Source organism: Manis pentadactyla, chromosome 6 (assembly GCF_030020395.1).
Source record: "Manis pentadactyla isolate mManPen7 chromosome 6, mManPen7.hap1, whole genome shotgun sequence".
NCBI lineage: Eukaryota > Metazoa > Chordata > Mammalia > Pholidota > Manidae > Manis > Manis pentadactyla.
In genome coordinates this window covers 134,815,776-134,838,374 of record NC_080024.1, presented here as the reverse complement: position 1 = coordinate 134,838,374, position 22,599 = coordinate 134,815,776, and the positions used below count along the sequence as shown (strand labels likewise).

Here is a 22,599-nt window from a genome sequence, read left to right as displayed (position 1 = left end):
CATGACTGACAGAATGATCTAAGGTGCTAAGGGGAACAGCAAGCTCCAGAGAGCAGCTATGACTTAGAGAAAGGGGTTTAAGGAGGCAAGGGCACCTCCAGGGTGCTTGTCCACGGACCAAGATGTGAATAGCAGGAGGGCTCAGATGGATTCTAGAATGGAATGAGGGGTCGCCCAGAACCAGTGCTGACCATCAAAGCATGGGGCAGAGTTGTCAGGGCGTGTCAAGGAGTGGGCTTGAGTGTTAATGACAATTCTAACCTTATATTTTTGTATTTAGAGTGAGAAGGAGGAGGGAAGCATGAACATGCAGATGGAGTGGGTGATATAAAATTAAGGGAGCAGCTGAAAGAAAGGTTAGCCTTCTGTTGGAGCACAGAATTGGACCAGGAAAGGCAGACCCTGCTAGAGCATCTGTATGATTCCAAGGGCCTGGGGGAAAGTCGTGGGAGAGAGATGGGCACTCTGAGTTCTCGTCTTCTTGCCCAAGAGATGGAGCAACATAGCTCAGGAAAATAGGACTCTTCACCGAGATCATAAATGACCCCTGCCCATGTCTGAGAACTCTTGGAGAACAAAGTGCTAGAGACTGTAGCCATGTGTATACCGTTCCAATTTTCAAATATCAGAAAAATACAGACATCATGTCTTCCAAAGAGATCCCCAACAGAAGATTTGGAGGAAAAGATGCAACCACTAGTAGCTAGCAGAGATTCACACAGACCAAGTTCTGGCCAGGCCAAATCTGTATCCTTTTGTGAATGGATTACTAGCTGGATATATTTGGGGAACCCTGCAAGCATCTCGATTCAGGGAGTGTTGCCATGGCCCTGCCACCCCCTGGGAATGCTATCCTGGGACCTGCCTTGTTCATTAAAAATTTTTTGTAAAAATTGAGGCATAATTCACATACCACAGAATTCTCCGTTTTAAATTATATAATTCAGGATTTTTGGTATATCACAAAGTTGCATCCCATCATCACTAACTCTAGTTGCCCAGTTTGTTTTCTTCAGTAACCTAGATGATGTCACAGAGGGCTTGCATAATCAGATCTGATGGCTGACGCTAACTTCATCCCTAGGGAAAGAGCCTGGCACCCAGGGAGGGTTTGGGCACATGCTGGCAGAGGAAGGGAGAGAGGGCCAAGATTCTTAATCGGTTCTGCAATTATAGGACAGCAAGCCATAGTCATGGTTAATCATAGGACAGATGCAGCAAGAGCTGCTGGAGGCTCTACTCATCCTGTATCGTCCTGGATGTGGTCTGCCTACGTCACCTGGGGACCCAGGGAGGAGGTGGCACTCGCAGATGTGGGGACAGCTCATTCTCCTTCCTCCTGTACGTAGAGCCATCTGACAGTAGCCGGGGATGACCATGGCATTTTCTTCTTCCTTTCAAATCCGCTTTGCACATGGAGTTAATTAATCAATCTGAGACCTCACTTAATGAGACAAATTAATTTGGAGAAGGGCTCTCCTGTCTCCCCAGCTGCGCAGGCTTCATGCGATGGCCGGATAATGCCTCCATTAGCTGCTTCACTCTTAACTGCTCAGAGGCTGGGCTCTGGAGCCTGCAGGGTCTACTGAGACTTCCAACACTGGGCCAGGGTCGTTGGGAGCTGGGAACTCTGGCATCCCCTTCTAGTTAGTCAGTGGGAGTCATGGCTGCAGGGAGCCCTGCCCATCTGGTTCTGCTTCTAGGGAGGCTGGTGGGGTGGCTTCTGGAGAGGTGGGAATCCTGGCTCCTGCACCTGTTTAGCTGGGGCTTTCAGGCTCCTCCCATCTCCCTTCCCAACCCTCCCGGGCTCTTGCAGCTAGCTCAGGGCCCACCTCCTGCAGGAAACTTTCCTCATTCACCCCTGCTGGCTCCTCTCCCTGAACACTCGGTTGCGCACAGCCACACACCAGGTTCCGGTGGCGTCTGGAGCCAGAGAGCATTGGGCAAGCCACACCTCGGGCCCTTGAGCGCAGGGGCCACATCTGGCATTTCTCTGGTGTTCTCCAGAGGCCAGACTACAGAGCAGAGGGCTGCTCCATCAGTCTGAGTTGGAGAGTTAAACAGTGCTTCACAGTGGTGTCTGCTGGGATGGCCGCTTAGGTCCCGTTCAGGAATGATGCATCACTCCCCAGCTGTAGGACGTACTGTGGCAGACAGCTGTCAGCCTGGACAGGTACTGCCCTGGGAGCAAAGAGCTGCCGGCCCAAGTCTGTGGCAGCCCCATCCAATGACCAGGGGGCAGGAAGGCCTGCCCCTCCACTCTGTCTTGGGGGAACTCTAAAGAGTCACCCCAACTTCAGAACTCCCTGTAGGGACAGAAGTCCCCACACAGACTGTGCTGCAGCTCCCCTTCCCCTTGGCCCAATCCCGCTCCCTGCCTTCCTGTCTATAGGTGTTGATCCCAGGGCACCCTGTCTGCTAATCACCCTCCCAGAGTTGGCACTCCAGGGAACATACACTCGGACATTTGTTCACTGCTCAGTTTGATCATCTCTTCAAATGGAATAGGGAAGGGGAATGAGTAGAGAAAATCCCCCCTCGCCCCCAAGAGACAGACGCTGGTAGTGGCATCAGCGGCGTGGCCAGGACTCTCCTCTCACGAGCCCACGCCTCTGCCCCGCAGCCTGTGGAGAGGTAGCTTGGGTGGGAGACAAATCTCAGCAGGCCCCCCTTCCAGTCAGCAGGTCTCTAACTTGGGGGGAGATGGTGCCCGGAGGCACGTTGCTCTCTGAGGAATGCATGAAATACTCATCTAGTACATTCATTATCATGAAATGCATAATTTTGTCTGAAGTCAGCAAACATCTCTGACGAGTTTCCCAAAATAAACAAGTGGTTACCAGTTGTCCAAGTGCTGCGTACATTTTTCAGGAGAAAGCCTATGCACAGCTCATGATCTTAACCTTTTTCTGCAAAATGAGGAAAAGGCGTCCACAAGTCAGTTTTAATCACAGAGTCCCTGGAAGCAGCCCACGGAATGTGGGAGCAGAGCCTGCAGACAGCTGCTCTGGGGGAGTCTCCTTCGCTGGCTCACAAGCAAACCCAGGGGGGGGTCAGATCATGGGATGCCAGCTCACCCTTGCTGCATGTGCCCCATCTTACAGTGCTTCCCAAGCACCTCAGACTCCCCTCTGATCTGAAGAGTGGGCTGGCATGAAGACCATTTCCAGGGTTCTTACAAGGATTAGCTCCTTTCAGCCTTTCCATGAGTAGGTCCATTTTACAGAAGAGGAAGTAGAGTTTTAAAAATATGTAGCAGTTTGCCCAGACCACGAGTTAGCAATCGGAGGAGTGGGGTTCATGTCCAGTGCCTAATTCCAGGGTATGTGCCCCAGACTTCGAAATCTTGAAAAGAAAAGCAGTAAGAGCGTATCCAAACCCTCAATTCCAGCTGGAGCTCAGATGTAATGCAGAATGCGTGCTTCAGGCTGCCGAGCATCACAGAATCCCAGGTTCAGCCACCCGCTCATGCTGTGTGGAGTTTGAAGCTATTGGACACCTGGCTGACAGAAGGCCACAGACCCTGGCAGGCATTCCATGGAGAGCCACAGAGACAAGGGAGGATAGAGCAGGACATTACCCTTCATGGGACATTGCAGCCACAGCCCAGTTAGGCACTCGCCAGCTCCCTGCTTTTGGCCTTTTTTTGGCCAAAGGACCACCTGAGATTGTGGTGTCAAAAGGGCCCAAGATCTGTGTCCAGTAGAGGTGAGTTCAGCTCTGCCACTTCTTACCTGAGCAATCTCGGGTACTGTCCCTGTCTCAGTTGTCCGTCTTTTAAATGGGGAAATACTACCTGCTCTCCCCACAGCAGCGGGTGCGGGCAGAGGCATGACGCAGATGCTGGCTGTACCCCCATGGCCACCAAACCTGATTCTGGCCACCTCCCTCTCTGCTCCCTGCTGTTCCTAGAGAATGCAAGGCCCTTCCAGTGTGCTGGAAGCCCCCACATACAAGGAAAGTTACTCTGCTGTACAAAAGTATTATCAAGGTCAAATATAAAGGTTTGGGACATAGTAAGGCTCCTACTTAATCCATAACCAGCCGGGAAGGTCAGAGTAGACCTGGTAATATTCTGCAGCCGTTTCTCAAATGTCAGAGTCACATGCTCCCCCAAGGACTCAGGAGGCCCCCATGTGTTAGCTTCTGCTTCCAGACAATGAGGTCCTTAAACTACCTGGCTGCCTGCTCTTCTCCTGAAAGCCGGACTCCGTGATGGCTGAGTGATGGACTGTACGGGGTTCCAGACTGTGAGTAAAGGTGCAGCGGCCCAGCCAGCACACAGCACTTGCCCAGGGTGCCTCTGCTGCCCTGAATGCAGAGTCTGAGCCCCTGATGGTCAAGACGTTTGCTCCCTGAGTCCGTCCTTGGTGTGGCTTGGCACTCTCTCCTCCCATTTCAGGTGACTTCCTCTGGCTTGGGTCCCTGTGATGTGGGGGCAGCTGCCCCTCCCCTCTCTGCCTAAAGCCCTCAGGAGTTTATCGGCATGAACGTTCTTTCCTTGAACCTCCTCTTCTCTGGCCCCAGTCCGTTCACCTCTCCTCACAGGACATACTTTCCATCCCTTTAATCATCTTTATTGCTGGGCTTTGGACCTTGTCCCAGGTCCACATCCTTTTGCGAGGTGTGCTGACCTAACCCGGGCATTTGTTAACACGAGTGCAGCTTGGCAGAAGTCAGCTTCCCAAAGTGTGCGTGTCATGCTCCTCTTCCTACACTCCTGGGCCATGCCTCTGCTTTCCGGAGGCCTGCCACTGTCCAGGGGATCCCTGCTGAGTGAGGTGACCTGGCCTGCACATGGAGGTGGGGCTGACCTGAATGCTAAGTAGTAGCCTGACATGGGCTGGGCCTGGGAAGCAGGTCATCTGGAAGCCTGGGGACTCCCCACACCTCCAGACACACACTCAGAACCACAGGACAGAGGAGGAGGGATGTCAAGCCTCTGCCCACTCGATTCCTCCCCAGACCCTATGAATCCCATGCCCCTTTAGCAGGGTGCTCCCTACTTCTTCCCTCCACCAGAAACCAGGAATTAGCCCCTAATGGCTGCACAGCACAGAGGCAGCACACAGTGCAATAACCACTCTGGTCAAGCCTGGAGTACTGCTTGGTCTGACTCTCCTCAACCAGTTTCTGCCTCTGATGCTGCTGCATGACGTGCCCAGTGGTTTTGATTTCTAAGCCTTCCTCCCAGCTAGTTGTACATTCACAGTCATCTGGGACTGTTTCAGACCCACTGAACCCACTAGCTGATGATGAGACATTCCGGGTGCCAGTCTTCCATCCACCCCAAGCTGTGGCCACCACCCAATACTCCTTGTTCAGAGCCCATGTGTGGAGGGAAGAATCAGGGACCCTGGTCAGCCACAGCCCTTTCTGAGTAAGGGATGTTGGCTGGGCTTTTTCTTAGCTCTCTGAAAACATTCTCTGTTCATTAAGGATAAAACCACAAGCCATCACCTTTACCTAAGAGGAAATTATGGGGGAACACACATCATGTTAATTCCTCAGGGAGGAGCCTCTCCCTCCCTCCCTTCCTCCTTTCCTTTCTCTCTCTTTCCTTTTTTTATATTTCCATGCAGAAATAATGCATGCATACTCAAGCAAAAAATATAACCTAACTTCCCTTCAGCACGAATGACCACATTCTACAAACATTTTTCTGCCCCTGGAGTTTTCCATTTGAAATACACCTTCAAGACCTTTCCACAGAATAAAACCTTCAAGGCAACAAAGGCACACCCTCCCAGGACGCTGGCCCTTGCTGCTTGTTCCTATCCAGGGCCACCTCACAGCACTTTTTCTGGCCCCCTGGCTGCCACCCAGCTCTCTGAGGTCCCAGGAGACCCTGGTTTCTGTCTTCCTTTCTGTGAGCTCCTCCAAGACTCCCAGGGCAGCAGCACATGCAGTTGCTGATCTGTGTGTCACCTGTCACAGCAGAGCTGAGCATAGGCCAGGGACAACTCCCAGTGACTGGGGAGGAGGAAAGATACCCTTGGAATCATGAGCTCCAGAGCCTCCTAGGGGCCATGTCTCAAAACGCACGTCGTCTGGGTCTAGTCCCTCGAGGATGGCTATTGGCACTGTAAGGTCGGTGGAATGAACATTTCTCCTCCTGCAAAACCTGGACCCTGCCCAGGACTCCTCAGGGGATCCACTGCCTGGGCCAGCCAGGAGACGTGTAGCCCCCACTGCCCCACCGGTAACCACTTCATCTCACAGGCATCAGCTGGTGACTGGGAAAAGTAAAACACTGGCCAGAACTGATGGAGCTGCAGACGTCCGACCGGAGACAAAAACCCAGAGCTGGATGGAGTCTCTCCTACCTTCGATCATTCCTCCTCCTGCGGAACAGCTTCTTCGTGTGCGCGATCTCCACTTCATGGGGCATTGGGTGGTAGCCCTGCATGGTGGAGGAGGAACAGGGGTCATTAGTCACTTCCTAAAGACAGCGAGGTACTTCTGGGACTGAAGTAACAATGGCAATGTCTGTGACAAAAAGAAATTGAGAATTTGGAAAGACCAGGCCCCAACTGCCAAACCTAGACTGAAAAATGGAAAATATTATAATTAATGGACTAGAAATGATGAATTTGTCAGGTAACTATGCTAGAATTACAGAATAGTAGGGACACATGTAGATGTGTCCCTATTATACCCAGTCACTCAAATTACAGTTGAGGACACTCAGGTACAGAGAGGTGGATGAACTGGGTCAAGGACCGTAGAGAATTAGGGGCAGAGCTGGGACCAGATCCCAGATTCACTGGCTGATGACTGAAGACAAGTTACATTTCTAACGTCAGGTTTCCTAACACAATGGGAATGTTACTGTCTTCTCTGAGCTGTTGGGAGATCAAGGAGATGCAGCTCCCTTGCAAAGCCTGAGCCTCATGCAGAGGGAACATGCTAGGCAGGACATGTGCTTTCCCCTCCTAGTCCAGAACGCTGTGTACAATTTTTACTGGAGATCCTCATTTCTCATACTCCTGGGGATAATTTAGGGATGCTTATTATTTCCTTAAATTATAGCTAAATGCCTTTTAAAACTTTAAACTGGGGAAAATTCTAAGGATGGGCTTTTGTATATGTGCTATGACAGCAACTATTTATACCTTTATATCAAGGTTGGAGACCCTCTACTGACCATGCAGGGCTGATTCTGCAAATGCCAGGCCCCAGTAGAATTATCTACAGAAGCTGGGTTGATGGCCAGCCCTGTTCTAGCCATCGCCCTTTTCCCAGCAGAAAAGTGTGTTCTGGTGGGACACAGGGGAGGGTGTGTTTTGGTGGGACAGGCCACGCTATGCCATTATGGGCAGCCTGGGATGGGTAGGGGACAAGGGTACCTAGGCCTGGAGGTCTGGGGGGCGGTGGTCTAGCCTGGGCACAGGCCCTGACACACAGTGCACAGCAGACGTGTGACCCCCATGCTAAGCACAGGATCCTGAGCGTGCACACGTGGAGGGAGAGTGACAGAGCCCAGGGTGCTGCAGAGTTCACTTAGCCCAAGCCCCCACTTTACAGACAGGGAGACTGAGGACCAGAGGGCTTTAGAATGATTTAGAGACAGGCAGTTCCTGTGGGGCTGGTGGCCCAGACCCTCTAGGTGAGGTCACCTGACACCCTGTGGATTTGTGCTCCAGGGTGGAGGGCCCCACCGGCTGCCTCTCATGGCCTGGTCCCCAGCCAAGTGGAGGGCGGGGTGGACGCTGGCAGCCCTGGCAGCCTCAGGGAGCTTCCAGGGGTCGGGAGGTCAGGGATCGGGAGCACAACAGGCCCAGGAGGACCCAGGGAGTTGGCATGACAGACACTTGGCCTAGACTCCTGTTGAGTCCAGGGACGGTATGACACATTTTGAAATTTACTTTAATAGTCGTCCCTCTGTCCCACCTGTGTCTTGCCTTCCACAATCCGGCCAAGAGGCATGAATGAATTCTGGGCTCCAGGCAGCCACAATGGGCCTCTAAGGCCTTCGGATGTGCTTTGTTTAATGGTTTTCTCAAAGGATATTATTTGCTTTCTTTAATACAAAACACAAACAAGGAAAAACACCAAGTCTTCCCCTCTCGTTTCCCCTCTCCCACCCTGATCCAGCTCCAGGCTGGCTCCTTCCCTCCCTCCCGGCCTCAGGTCACTGCAGGAACATGCTGGGCGTGCCCCTCATGGACAATGGAAGGAAGCTGAGGCTCCCTCTCAAGCTGGTGGCCTGCCTAGGACCTCAGCTCTGAGGCTGGGCAGAGAGAGCTGTTCACAACACTCAGACTTCCACAAGCCCAGAAAGTGCCAGCCTCCCCTGTCTGGGCCTCAAAGAGTCCTGGGCCCTGACCTGTGCATCCTGGCCTCCTTCCCTGACACGCTGGCCGTGTCATCTTCCCTATCTCCAGCAGAAGTGGTTTGCAGGGAAGGCGCATGGGGAGCTCAAGTGAGGGAAGGCAGAGGGACTGAGCAGAGAGCCTGATGCCCAGGTGGTGCACGGGGGAAGGATGGGGAAATTCTGCCTCCTGTGTCTCTGGCCTGAGGCTGACACACCCCAGTACAAGGCCAGAAATGAGCTGAACAAGTGACAAAGGTGACAGAATAAAACCTGCGCCTTCCCTGAAAACCACCCCTGCTGGCCTCTCTCCGCCAAGACTGGGAGTTCCGCGAGGGTCGGGCCCAGAGCTGGCTTGTTGGTCCTGGCACACTCAGCCCTGAGCAGAGGGCCAGGGTCGTGGGGAAGATGACGTTGATGGTGACAGTGATGACACCAGAGGTACTTTCTGAGCTTTACTGCACGTTAGACTCCTTCAGGAACAATTCAGGCCAGGGCCTGAGAGGCCTTGTCCCACTGACAAGGCCACCTAGAGCCCTAGCCTACCGGCATGTTGGTGGATAAACAGAGGCACTTCCCTGGGGCACTTACACGGGACTTTCAGGAGCTCCTGCATAAAACAGGGTGCACTGTATTTATAAAGCTTCACTGGGGGGCCTGCTTCAATCAGTCACCTGGTGGTTGGTCCCAAGTGACACACACAGCTTGAAACGCTGCTCACATTCCCCACGAAACAAGGGCATCTAGGTGCCATCAGAGGCAAACATGAGGCCGACAGAAGAGGGAGAACTTCTCTGCCATCAGACTAGCTGCCAGTCCAGATGCGCAGAGGTCCTTTAGTCACTGGAGAGAGTAAGACTTGTCCCTGAAGGTTCACAGAAGCATCGTCTGTAATAGCCCAACATGGAAACAACCCGAATGTCCATTAACAGATGACCGGGTAAATAGAATGTGTTATAGCCACACCATGGAATAGTATATGGTCATAAAAAGGAATGTTTTGATCCACACTACAACAGGGATGAACCTTGAAAACATCATGCTCAGGGAAAGAAGCCAGTCGTCAATGACCACACACTGTATGATTCCACTTATTTGAAATGTCCAGAATAGGCAAATACACAGAGACAGGAAGTAGATTCGTGGTGGCCAGAAGCTGAGGAGAAGGGGCCTGGGGAGTGACTGCTCATGGGGACTGAACTTCTTCTTAGGGTTATGAGAATATTCTGGAATTAGATAGTGGTGAGAGTTGCACCTTGGAAATATACTAAGATCACTTAATTGTACACTTTAAGAGGGTGAATTTTATGGTATGTAAATTACATCTCAATTTGAAAAGGTGGAAAAAAATATGTGGTGGCAGTATATTCCAGGTAGAGGGAATAGCAAATGCTAAAAAGAAAGATCTAGCCACAGTGAAAAATGTCCCTCTCTTACTCAATTTCTCTGTAGGAAGCAGCTGTCCTACAACATGGTCCATAAGACAGGGCTGGAAAGGGGGGCATGTCCGAGACAAGAGGCATCCAGTAACCAGAGCGACCAGTAAGGAACCTGGAAAGGCGCATGAACTGGTTATGTCCAGGCCTGGCCAGGGTAGATGGTGCTCCGGCTTTAAACCAGAGATCCCTCTGCTTTTCGGATAGGCAATATCCCTCCAGTGCAGAAAGGGAAATTTATCAGGTGTCAGAATTGTCTGAATAATTTAAGAGCACATATCGGCCTTTGCTCTAGTTCTTTACTCAACAAAGCATTTCACTCCACGCTTTGAAAGAGCCCCATGTGGATGTCGGTCCAGGAAATGTCAGTCCAGGTGTGAGATCCCCCTAAAAACGAACACCAGCCTTCTGGTTTATCAGCTGCTTTGGGTGCTGTTCAGTCTTGACTCAAGTGTGCATCTGTAGCATCCTCTGGGTGTCCCAGGCCCTGCCTGCTCTTCCTGCACTCTCTGCATGAGAACCCTTCTCCCTTGGGCTCCAAGACCTGGTCACTTTTGCTAACTAAATGGACCTGGGAGACAAGTAGATTATATAAACCAAGCTTCTCCAGGGTAGGAGGGAAGATAATACCCCTCTGTGTGCAGGGCTGGCAGAATACACGTGAAACACCCCCCCACCCCGCCCAACAACACACACACACCTAGGAGGTCAGTGATGCTGTAAGATGCAGGGCTGTGGGGAAGCACATTACTGATCTGGCTGCAGAAACATGTTATGTAAAACCCGCCCATTCCCAGGCAGGCTGAGGTTGAAATCTCACAACCTGAGGGGGATTTTCCTAAGGATTAAAGGCAGGACCTGCAGAGCTGTTGGCCCCAGGCTGGAAGTGCAGGGACCTCGCCCTGAGATCGCAGCTACAAACAAGCAAACCTTGGATTGGGGGTGAGGAAGGGCACACTGAACCAGAGCAATGTGCCCGAAGGCTCCAAGATACCCAACTCTGGGACAGACGATGCACTTCCCCTGGGCCCAGGCTCCCCTCCCCACCCCATCCTAAAATCTACCCACCCTTCCATCCACCTATCCTATGAATATTGTTCTTTTAGGCACTGCAGATTCAGTAGCGAAAATGAAATAGGCAATGTTCTTATTTTTATAGCGTACATGTTCTAGTGAAAGGGGAGAGACTATAAACACAAAAGCAGGTAATATAACAAATGATGAAAAATGCTTCATAGCATAACAAGGCAGGGCCAGGGGATGAGGGTGGCAGGGATTGGGGTGGGGGTGTCAGGGAAGACCTCTGCTACTTGACATCCATCCATCTACCCAGCTATCCACCCATCTATCCACTCTTGCTTCTTCCTCATTCAACCAGTGCTAAAGGCCTACTATGTGTATCAGATGGAGAACCCCAGATTGAAGAGGCCCAGGCGCAGCCGTCAGAGCTCAGGACAACACGAACGAGTTAGCTGATGTGTGCTGTGTGCCCCAGAAGTTGAACAGATGCCTCTGGCAGCCCAGAGGAAGGAATGAGGGCCCTGCCTGGGAGAAGGGTGAGGGAAGGCTTTGCCCGGGGGGTGGTACCTGAGCTGAGTCCTAAGGGGTTTGACTGGGGCACAAGAGAGAAGAAGAAGGTATGTTACAACCTCAACCTGCTGGCCAGTGATGCTGGCTCAGGGACAGGGTGTGTAGAGATGTGCTTGGCTCTGTGGGCACAGACGGAAGCACCAGGGTATCTGAGGGCCATGGCTGGAGCCCCGGACCACAGAATCTGGCTTGGTGACATCTGTACAGCCCTCTTTGCCTGCTGCCTTGGGTAGGATCATGTGCCTCAAAAAGATTAGTTGGAGTCCTAATCTGGACCTGTGAATGGATCTTATCTGGAAATCAGGTCTTAGCAGAGGTGATCAAGTTGAGATGAGGTTATACTAGATTAGGGTGGGCCCTAAATACAATGACTGGTGTCCTTTTATGAGAAGAAGGAAATCTGGACACAGAGAGACGCAGGAGCGAAGGCCAGGTGAGGACGGAGGCGGTGTTTGGGCTGATGCAGCTTCAAGCCAAGGAATGCCAAGTCCTGGTGGCAGCCACCAGTGACGGGAAGAGGCAGAGAGAGCCCCAGAGCCCTCAGAAGGAGCACGGCCCTGCCGACGCCTTGATTTCACACTTCAAGCCATTGGAGTCGGGAGACAATAAATGTCTGTTGTTCAAGCCACCCAGTTAGTGGCACTTTGTTATGAAGAGCTGGAAAACTGATACACTCCTGGCTCTTCCACCTGGACCCCGCACGGCAGTCCCAGCTGTGTGTCCGCGGCACAAAGGCCTCCCCCAGCCGCTGCCCCACGTCGCCAGCTCGCTCCTCTTGCGGCAGTCCTTCAGGACCCTGTGGGACATGGGGTGGTCCTGAGGCCATCTGATTCTCCCCGGCAAGGGAGGGCTACCCACCCCGTGCCTGTACTGCTGCACAGCCTTCAGGGCCATGACCCACAGGGCTGCTCCATAGAGGGGTGCCAGGCTGTGCCAGAGACTTTCAGTCCGGACAGGTCTTCTAGCCCCCCGGCAAACCAGCAGCTCAGTATGCTGCCCAGGCGTCCACCTTCACAGTGCTTCTGGTCTATTTGAGAAGAGATCTGAATTCCTAGGGTGCCTGCAGGGTCCACTCACCTCCTGGCTAGCCCCATGGAGGGGCTGGGTGGACGGGAGGGGGCAGGAAAGGCACCCTGAGCTCAGGAGACCATATGCACTTCATGGAACTCCATGTCCACTTTCCCCCCAAGAGTTTCCTGGTATTCTGTGACCTTTAACCTACAATCACTAATCCTGGATCTGGGCCTGACATATCATCCAGGCCATGCAATCTCACAAGTCTGTTATCTTTCTGTCTTTCACATGCCAGCTCTTTGCAGAAGGATAGAGAACTGTACAGTTCAGCTTTCCCTGCTGTGTGAAGGATGCCCCCAGACTGCAGGAGACCTGGGCACCAGCGCCAACCATGCAGCCTTCAGGGGGAGGCATGGAGCCGTGAAATGCCAGAGTTGGGTCCTGGCCCAGGGAAGGTAGTGCAGGAGGTTGGAAGGGGGGGCATCACCCTCACCAGGATCCTGGCCAGGTAAGCCCTGTGGCCCCAGCCCTGCTCTCTCCAGTGACACACCTGTCTGCCCCCATTATGCCCAGGCACCTACTCTCATCATGGCCTCTTGGAAACCATGGTCCCTCTCCTCTTCTTCACAAGCTTGCATATTGGTCCCACCAGGCTCTTGTCACTCCCAAGAGTGCTATTAAATACACAGAAATTATTCCTTCTCTTCATAAAATTCCAGATGAAAAGAGTTGAGGCCCCCACAAATAGTCTGGCACAGAAGAACTGGATATCGGTTCTGTCATGCCCATTGGAACCCCAGGAAGCTGGAGCCCCACAGAGGCAGGGCAGACCCACGGGCAAAGCCAGCTCAGATGCCCTGGGCTCCCCTCACCACGCTTGGCAACTCAGAGGGCCATGAAAAGACCAAGTACAGCTCCTCTGGCAATGAGCTTGTCTCAATAGCGGGGCCTTTCTCCTGCTGGGGGTCATGTTTTGTCATAGTTTCTAAGAAGCTACGCTACCAAGACCTCACTCCATGCGGGCAGGATGTGTGGGTCACGTCCAAGCTGAAATAAACAGTTAATGTTTCTAAATTCCTGGAATCACTAGGCTGCAGGGCTATTCAGAGAAGCTGATCTGTTTCAGAAAAAAAGGTGAGGGGCGGGCAGGCTGGCCCATTTTTAATTTACAGTTTTCTAAATTTTCTTTTAATTTATTTTTTTAAATCAGCACAGACCCTTTAGAAACAATACCTTAGCTAGAGTGCCAATATAAAACGGGAGAGAAGTAGACAGGGATGCGACCCAGAGGCTGCCTCTGAGCCATCAGCATCCACTCCCACGTCCCTCCAGCCCCTAGTCTCATCCTGGAGCGTGACCCTGAATTCCACTTACTCTGAGAAGCTCTGCTCTAGATACCGTATGGATGCTGGCTCTACAATGACTGGGCCTTTTTGTACAAGAGCAGTTAAATTAGGCTCTCTGACCAGGTTTTAGTGGAGTCTCTGAGCTCCTGAACTGCACAGGAATATTTGCCTGTGGCAGTCTTTGGGGTAAGAGCCCAGGGCGTTCATCACACATCAGGGGGTCTGTCTCATGCACTACCGCAGTTACAGAGGCTAGCTTGCTGGCCTGTGTGAACTGTCCGTGGATGCACTGAGCCAATAAAAGCTGCCCCCTCCTTTTCCCTTTAAGTCGGGCTCCTCACTACAACAGTCCAGAGAATCTTGACTGGTGAACTGCACACACCCTTTAGGCAACCTGGGTCCCAGCTGTGGCCAAACCTGGGCAGTTATCTCTTCCAGCCCTCTCCTTCTTCTCATGGAAAATGAGGATAAAAATGTTTGCCCTTCTTACCTCCTTTGTCAAGACTCTTTAAGCTTTCCTTTTATTTCATGAGCCAATAATCTCCTTTTTTACCTTCGAAATATTTTGTGGTGGGTTTCTGTCACTTGCAACTAAAAAAGCCCTCAATAATTCAGCATGATACAACCGTAGGTGGTGCTGTGATTACCTTATTACATCCGTGAAGTGGTGGAGGGCAGACACGACCCTCCCTGCCCCATTGGTAGCCACATCAGGAAGAACCCTGTGGGCAATGTCAAGCACAAAGGACATTTACTAGATAGTTTCTGAATGAACAGAAAAAATAGGATGAGAACACTGATGCAAAGGGCAGGGACTAAGGACCAACAGGAAAATGTTAGAATTTTTTTCTACATTGTAGTGTGTGTGTGTGTGTGTGTGTGTGTGTGTGTGTGTGTGTGTGTGTGTGTGTGTAGGGGGAAGGGGAAGGGTTTTGGATGAATGACTATGACTCTCCGTGTCACAGACAAGAGGCTCAGGGCCTTATCCAGATGACAACTCCAGGACCAAGTGTCCAGAGGCATTCTGGGATGCGCAGAGGTGTCCCTGCTGCTCACGGACACAGGGACAACCCCACATGGGAATGGAAGTAGGGTAAAGAGCTGCTCCCCCACCCCCTACCCCCCACCCCGAAGGAGGGACATGCACTGAGGATCCTGGGAGCACTGCTGTACTCAGAGGGGTAACACCTTCACGCTGCTGCCAGCCAGAGGCAGGAAGATGTGCAAGAAATGTGGGAGGTACAAGTGGCCCAGGGAGATGGCACAGTCTGTTCTGCAGCCTCTGGAAAAATTGCCTGGGCAATAAAGATACATATGGCCCCAATTCTGGTCCCTAACAGAGATAAGACCCAAAACCTCAAAAACTCCCCCTAAATCCTCAATGAACAAAGCAAGTTCAAGAGAAGACAGTGCGATCCTCACACTCTGGGAATCCTTCCCCTCTCATGCTTTAGGTCTCCCAGAGGAGTCCACACGCCACTGGGGAGAACATATACCCAGATACTCAGAGGCAAGTCACTTGGGGAGACATCCATGGTGCAAGGAACGCCTGGAGGAAGGGATCCTTGAGGCTGCTCTCTGCGTCTCCAGAAGGCTCTCAAGTTACAGAAGCAGCAGAAGAAAAGCAATGGCCCCGTGCAAATTACCAGGAGACGTGCTTTAACGGCTTTGCTCTTGCTTCTCCCGAATGTACACTGGGGTGGCTCCTTACATAAACTGTCAAGAGTCGGGTTTCAGTAAGTTTAAGGACCTCTGTGGGCCATGGGGAGGGATCTCCGGCCCCAAACCCCCTCTACCCCGGTGCTGAGATCTCCACTGGCTCCGCCGCGCAGGGGGTTGCCTCCAAGGCCTCCAGTGAATGAATGGGTTCATCACTGTCCCACCCACTGCTCTGGCAGGCCAGAGCTGGCTGGTCAGGAACATGGGGGGACGGACAGGAAGGCCATGACAAAGGAGCACCCAAGAGCGGCAGGGCCCGGGCCCCAGTGCGTACAGAGCCGGCCTCGGGGAATTGATGCAGGGCAGATTCGGGCTGCCCAGCTGGAAAGGGGAGTCAGCTGGTTTCGTCTAAATGCTACCCCTGCCACCTACTGTGGGAGCCTGGATAGATACCTACCTTACTGATGCTTCTATGTTCACCTATAAAATAGCAATAATAAGGAATTCATTGAAATAGCAATAATAATAAAGAACCCTCTTCCAGAGGGTTGTCTTGAGAATTAAATGAGATTATTTGACATGTAAGGTGCCTTGCTCAGGCCTGGCACAGGGTAGACATCACAGGTGATTTTCCCAACATGGCCACCCCACCCTCATCCTCTGCACCTCTACCTCCCCTTTCTTCATTTGGGGCAGGCTGTGATATCACCCCTGCACCTGAGCCCCTGTGCTAGGAAAGCCCTCTGCCTGCGGATTTCTGCATTTCCGTCCGTGTCCCTCATGAGCCTGCAGGGAAGCTGCAGCCCAAACCCCCAGAAATACCACCCTAGAATGGGGCCACTTGTGACCACCAGCCAGTCCCTTCCTGAGCTCCCTGGCTATGTCCAGAACATTCTCAGGGGACAGAAGTGCAGCTTGCTGAAGCCTCAGCCTCCTCTGCACAGACATTCAACTCCCTCCCAAACCAAAGAGACACGGTGGCTGAAACATTTTGTCAGACCAGCCTGGCCAGGTCATTGGGCACCAGGCAGCTCACAGGGTGTCTAAGAAGTACAAGGAGAGAGCAAGGAGGGAGAAGACTCTCCTCATGTTAAGCAAAGCCTTGGCAAAGGCTAGGAGACTCTGGGTGTCTTCAGGGTCCTACCTCCCCTGTCAGGGCCCTTAGTTTGACCTCCAAAATAGCATCTTACATGTTGCAGATGCTCAATGAGAATCTTGCACTTGACTGATGACACTGACAGTTGGAGAAGAGGTGAAGGGGATGAGCATGTGTAGGAGACGGCTTGGACACGTGGGAAAACCTGTCCTGTACACTCCTTGGCTGTTTGTAACAGATTCTAAGGGCTCCCTCCAAGGCCACCTCAGAGCAGCCAGCAGATAAAGAAGGAGGAGATGGCACAGTAAGGAGGCGTCCTTGAGCTCGGTCCCATGTGGATGAGCCGGCCCAACAATGGGGGGAAGCCAGCCTGCAAAGCCTTTCCTTCCCCTCCAGTCCTGCCTGATAAATACAACCCCTTCCACTGAGTGAGCAATTCCGTTTTCTTGGAAGGTATTCAAAAAGTCTCCTTACCAAAGAAGGAACTAAGGCATGTCTGCAAGGATTGTGAGCTATGATAACGATAGTAACAGTGTCTACCACTTTTGAGTTTTGTATGTATTAGCTAATTCAACCCTTGCAACAACCCTGAGAGGAAGATACTATTATTATCCATTCTACAGGACAGGAAAAGGAGAATCAAACAGATTCGATTGATTAAATAGCAGACCTAAAGAGATGCAGTGAGTAGGCGGCAGAGCTGGGACATTAACTCAGAGGCTCAGGATGGAACCATGACACAATGCCCATAAGAGCAGCAGATCTGAGACCCAGTGCCAACCGCAGCAAGCACCTATACAGAAGTCAGTGGGGTTGTATTTCTCAGGCACGAGACCCCCAGGTTCCATCACAATGGATTTTTGCACAGAGATGTTACATAGCAGGTACTCAACAAGCATTTGTTGATGGAATGAGAAAATGAATGAATGAATGATGAGCAGTTCTCAACAAGCCATGAGAAGGGTTAGCCCCTCACGCTTTTCCCCAGATTTGCTCTGTAGACAACTGCAGTGTCACAAGCATAAATTCACAGGGCTGCTGGGTGTACCTTGCTTCTTCTCCCTCTCTTCTTCCCAATTAAGTCACAAATAGCCATGTCGCCAAGCTAAATATTAATATGACCAATGTCATGCAAAAATAATGGACCTCCTTGACAAATATGGTATCAAAAATTAAAAGGTATAAGGACCATGGTCTCATGGAGCATTCCAGTTAGGAAGAAAGATAGGATATCAGAGGATAGTGATGAGTTCCTAAAAAGCTGCTTGCCTAAAAAAAGGTTTCTGTATGCAATTGCGTTTTAACTGTGCTAGGAAATTATAAATACTGTTGTAAACATCTTTGGTGAAAGAAATAAGTGCTTCCAACTTATTAATTTTTTAAGTGAACACTTTAAGGGCACAGTGGTACCTTTCTCTGACTACAGGAAATGTACCATTTCAGAAATTCAATTACTTGTTCCGTTCCCAGAAAGCAGGGCTGACCTTTTGTCGTGTGGATGGAGCCATTAAGGATTCCCTGCCACATTAAAGAGTCTTTATGGGTTGTATTAAATTGGGCAGCCATTGGTTGAGGCAGGCTCGCTAGGCACTGGCAGCTCTGACAACCTAGCTGGTGTCTACTTCCCCCCTTACTTCTAGAGCAGACAGAGATCTGACCTACTTTCAGGGGCATGGTGGCGGCTCAAGAAGGGAGGGGAACACAAGAGCCTGGAAAGAGGACTGACCGACGCCCCCTGGCTGTCCTCCTGCCCTGGTCAAACACAGCCCCCATCCTCGCCCTCCTTCCATCTCCAGAGCCTCTGCCTCTGGCAGCCCTTCCCTCACTCCATCCTCCCTGGGCAGGAAAGGAGTCCGTTCCTATCCCAGTCTGTCCAAGCTCTTAAATCCAACAGGTTTTCATGCGGGGCCTCCCAGCCCTCCCACATGACAGGCCATAGTGAGGACAGTGACATCTGTCCAGCAAACTAGGGCAACCCAAAGAGATTGCTTGGGGTTACAGAGTGGCAGCCTGCAGCATGGGCCACCCCAGATCTGCCACCCTGAGGCTGAGTGAGGGGAGCCATATCTTGTCCCAAATGCATTAATTCTCAAACATCTAGAGGGATAGTCTGCTCTGCTTTCAGAACCACCAAAAGATTATGAAGAGTCCCAGAAGTGGTTTAAAAATTCCGAGCATGTGTGTTGATGCATAAACCGCAGCTGGGAAGAATATGCAGGGTCAACTCTCTAGAGCAGGGTTGGCAAACCTTTTCTATGAAGAGCCAGATAGTAAATATTTTAGGCTTTGCAGGCCATATGGTCTCTGTCACAACGACTCAACTCTCTCATTGTATAGCAAAAGCAGACATAAGAGCATGGCTGTGTTCCAATAAAACTTTATTTATAAAAACTGGTGGGGTCCCAAATTTGGCCCACAGGCCTTCGTTTGCTGGCCCCTGCCCTAGAGAATTGTTGGGAGGTCAAGTGCATTTTGCAGCAAGTGCATTTTGCAGCAGTTTATCTTCTCTCTCTGGGCCTTCCCCCACTGCGTGGTAATTTCTTGGGTTTGATAGGTGCCCTGCGTCCTCACATTCTCTCCCCTACTGCTATTTGAACTTGCTTCAGGAAGGGACCTAACAAGCTCAATCCCCTGAGATGAGGATAAATGGGTTATGTTTATATTTCAATCAATAAAAATCTAAAGTTGGTGGCTCTCAGCCCTGGCTACTCACTGACAGCCCCTGGGGTGCTTTAAGACATCCTGATGGCCAGGTTATTCTCCAGAGGCTCTGATGCTAGTGGTCTGGGGTGCAGCCCGGGCAGTGGGGATTTCAGAAGCTTTCCAGGTGATTCTAAAGGGTGGTCAAGTTGAGCACCACCGCTTCAGATCAAAAGGGAAACCAAAAAAAATTAGTGACGGTGTGTTTGGAGTAAGTGAGCCAGAGAGATAAAGTCTGTCTTTTTACCTCAGGGAAGGGATGGGCAGGACACAGGTCCAGAGCCCTTGAAACCATGCCACACAGGGAGTCCCCCTCGGGCGAGGCTGGCACTGTGGATTTCACCATGCTCTAGCAAGATGCGAGACGTCACTTTTGTTCCCCCTTGACATCTAGCACGGTTCTCTACTAGTTCTCAGTGCTCTATTCACACTGGTTTAATTATCAAAAAAGCACCCAATGGCTTAATATTCAATCATCAGGCAATCAATCAATCATCCACAAATAAAAATAAAAGGGTCCTACCTTAGAAAAGACTGTAGTTCTATGCAGGGAGACAAGGTAAGCACAGTGGAATATATAAAAGGTGTAGCCGTATTCACGCTAATAAGGCAGTGGTTTCCACACTTCACTGCACCCTGCAATCACCTGGGGAGATTAAAAAAATCCCAGTGCCTGGGTTATACCCATGCCAATAAAATCAGAATGTCTGAGGGTGGAAGACTGGCATGGGTCTGTTTTAAAATCTTCAGGTGATTCCATTGTGAAGCAACACTAAGGAACCACGGTTATAAGGTCCTCCCCCTCAAAGTGTGCGATCCATGGACTGGCACCTGGGGGCTGGTTAGCAACGAGGAGCTCGGGTCTCACCCTTCTCCTACTCCATCAGAATCTGCATGTGAGCCAGGTCTGCACGCTAACTGCATGCACACTGAAGTTGGAGAAGTGCTGCTGTAGGGGACTGTGTTCTGAGAAAGAAAAGACACTAGAATGTCCCAGCAGAGTAATCAGGAAAGGAAGGAGACTGTGAAGGATGGAGTATTAGAGCAGCGAGGAGGTGAGGGAGACTCAGCATATAGAGGCAAGCAGAAAACTGGTTTTTATGAATGGTGAGCCGGAAATAAGAGGCGTCAAAAAGGGTCATTACACAAGGAGAAAATGAAATCACATTTAGTTACATAACTAACAAGCTGAGATTTCTGAAAACGATAAAATGACAGGAAAATAGGGTTGCTCTAGAAAAGTGGGGGCAACCACTGGGGAGTGGTTAATGCCAAGAATGGGTGGGGAAACATCCCAGGGATGACAGAGGCCCTGCTGGGGGCTTCTGATAATGTCTCATGGGCCAGTGGAGAGCTGCATGGTGCCTCTTGAGGGAGAGGTGATGGGAGGGGGGCTGGACAAAGGTGCCAGACAGTTTCTTTGAAGAGTACAGACTAGTATGAGAAGGAGCAGGGAGGGAGAAGCCAAGACAGGCTATAACCTGGGCCTGGGAAGATGAGCACTTGTGAGAAGGTGGGAAGCAGGGCATCAAGACGACCTTACAAAGAAGGGGACTAACTGTATTTGGTGGCAGTGGCCAAGAGAGTCACTGAACATTCTCAGGTCTCTAATCTGCGACCCTAGGCAATGTAACTGACTGGAGAAAGGAAGATCTAGAATCTCAAGTATTGTTATAATAAACTTTTTTGGTAATGACCCCCCAGAAGTTATCTATGGGAAAATACAAAGATCTCAAGCAAACATGACTCCCAAAGGGAAGCTGGGAGGAAGAACTAAACTGTTCACAAGCCCTGGGATTGTCTTCGGCTCCAGTGGGCCATGAGGACCCAGAGCAGCCCTTGAGGACAATCCCTTTGTTTCCAGGCCTCTGGAAGTGGACTTGATTCCCAGTTGAGCTGGAAATGCCGAGAGATTTTTCCCATGTTGCAGTAGACCAAAACAATAACTACAGAATGGACATTACCACAATTGTTTCCACTGAAGCTATTTTGGGGGAGTTTAGGAAGATTGTCTATTCCGAGACATTTCCTTCACCCGAGTCCCTTTATTTTACAAAAACACTGAGGAAAGAGGCCGGTGTCGCCACCAACATGCCTGCCTGCTCTCGGGAACGTGCAGTGTTACATGCGAGCGGCTCCCAACGGGCCCAGGGAGCTGCCATCTGCGCCACCTACATCCTTGTAGAGGCTCTTGGATTTGACTTAGTGCCTCACAGTTTTCAAAGCGCTTCCTTAACAGTCCTCTTCCTTGATTCTCAGACAACCTTCTGAGGTGGTGGAAGGCAGGGGCAGATTTCATTAGTCCCATTCTAGATATAAAGAAGCAAGGGAAGCAAAGGTACTTGGTCAAAGTCACCAAGCTTGGCACAATCCTGTGTTGACTCCAAGGGGGTGTCCCTCAGGTCCTGTGTGTGTTGTGGCGTGCACACTGCCCGTTCACGGTCTAGTCACCGTCGGCTACCTCCTGCCAGGCGCTGGTGCATGATAGGTCAACCAGGTGAACACGGGGGCCAGGCCCTTCTGCATTTAGGCCCCAGAATGAGTCAGGTAGGATGCATGACAGGGAAAAGGTGGGATCCAGGGCTGAGAAGAAAGCAGGGGCTGGTGGGGGGGCCCTTCATGGCAAGGGCTTGCTTCTATGTGTGATAGGGAGGCAAGAAAGGCTTTGACACATTACAATAGCTGGATCCGTGGACTTTGTAGATCATGCTGGACGTAATATGGAGGATAGATTTGAGGGATTTAAGCCAAGCACAGGGTAGACTAGTTAGGAGGCTGTTCAATAGTAAAGAGATGGCAGGGCTAATGTAGGAATGAGAGAAATGGGAGAGGAAGGAGGAGAGTCTATAATCATTTAAGAAATAAAACTGACCAGTTTTGGTGAAGGATGTGGGTGGGGATGGGGGACCATCTGAGAGAAATGGCAACTAAGACAGTCCCGGCTCTGCAGGAATCCTACATCCTTACAGGGCAGATATGAAATGAAGGGGTATTAAGCAAGGCCGAATGCGATGACTGTCAGGAAGACAGGTGACAGCACTCACGGTCTCTTAAGTTTGGATCAAGTCCTGCCGGACTCCATGCTTTTCTGTGATGCAAACGTTTCACAAGAGGGGGAAGTGGGATCAATCCTCAATACTTTAGGGCAGAGGGTCTCTGCTCTGGCCGCACGTTAGACTCACCTGGGAACTTCGTGACTGACACTCATGACACCATCAGACAACCTACGTGTTGAGATCACCCAGAGATCCTGACCTGTCTGTAGTGGGGTCTAGGCACAGTATTCTTCCATGAGTTCCCCAACTGACTCTGATGTGCAGCAAGGACTGAGGGGGGTGCGGGACACCTCCTCCCAGAACACTCAGCTCCGCAGAGAGGGGGCCATGGCTCTGCCCCGTGCTGATGGCAGGATGGAAGGGGTTCTTCTTGGTCCTTAACTTTCAC

At 51.2% G+C, this 22,599-nt stretch overlaps 1 protein-coding gene across 10 annotated transcripts in view; it reads right to left on the bottom strand.

Annotated features, from left to right (window-relative positions):
- CTIF (cap binding complex dependent translation initiation factor) overlaps nucleotides 1-22,599 on the bottom strand; it is a 294,942-nt gene that overhangs the window by 137,875 nt on the left and 134,468 nt on the right. For all 10 annotated transcript variants that reach the window (XM_036918637.2, XM_036918630.2, XM_036918629.2 and 7 more), the window contains one exon: nucleotides 6,327-6,403. In XM_036918637.2, the coding sequence (XP_036774532.1) occupies nucleotides 6,327-6,403 (77 nt within the window). The remainder of the gene's footprint in view (nucleotides 1-6,326; nucleotides 6,404-22,599) is intronic.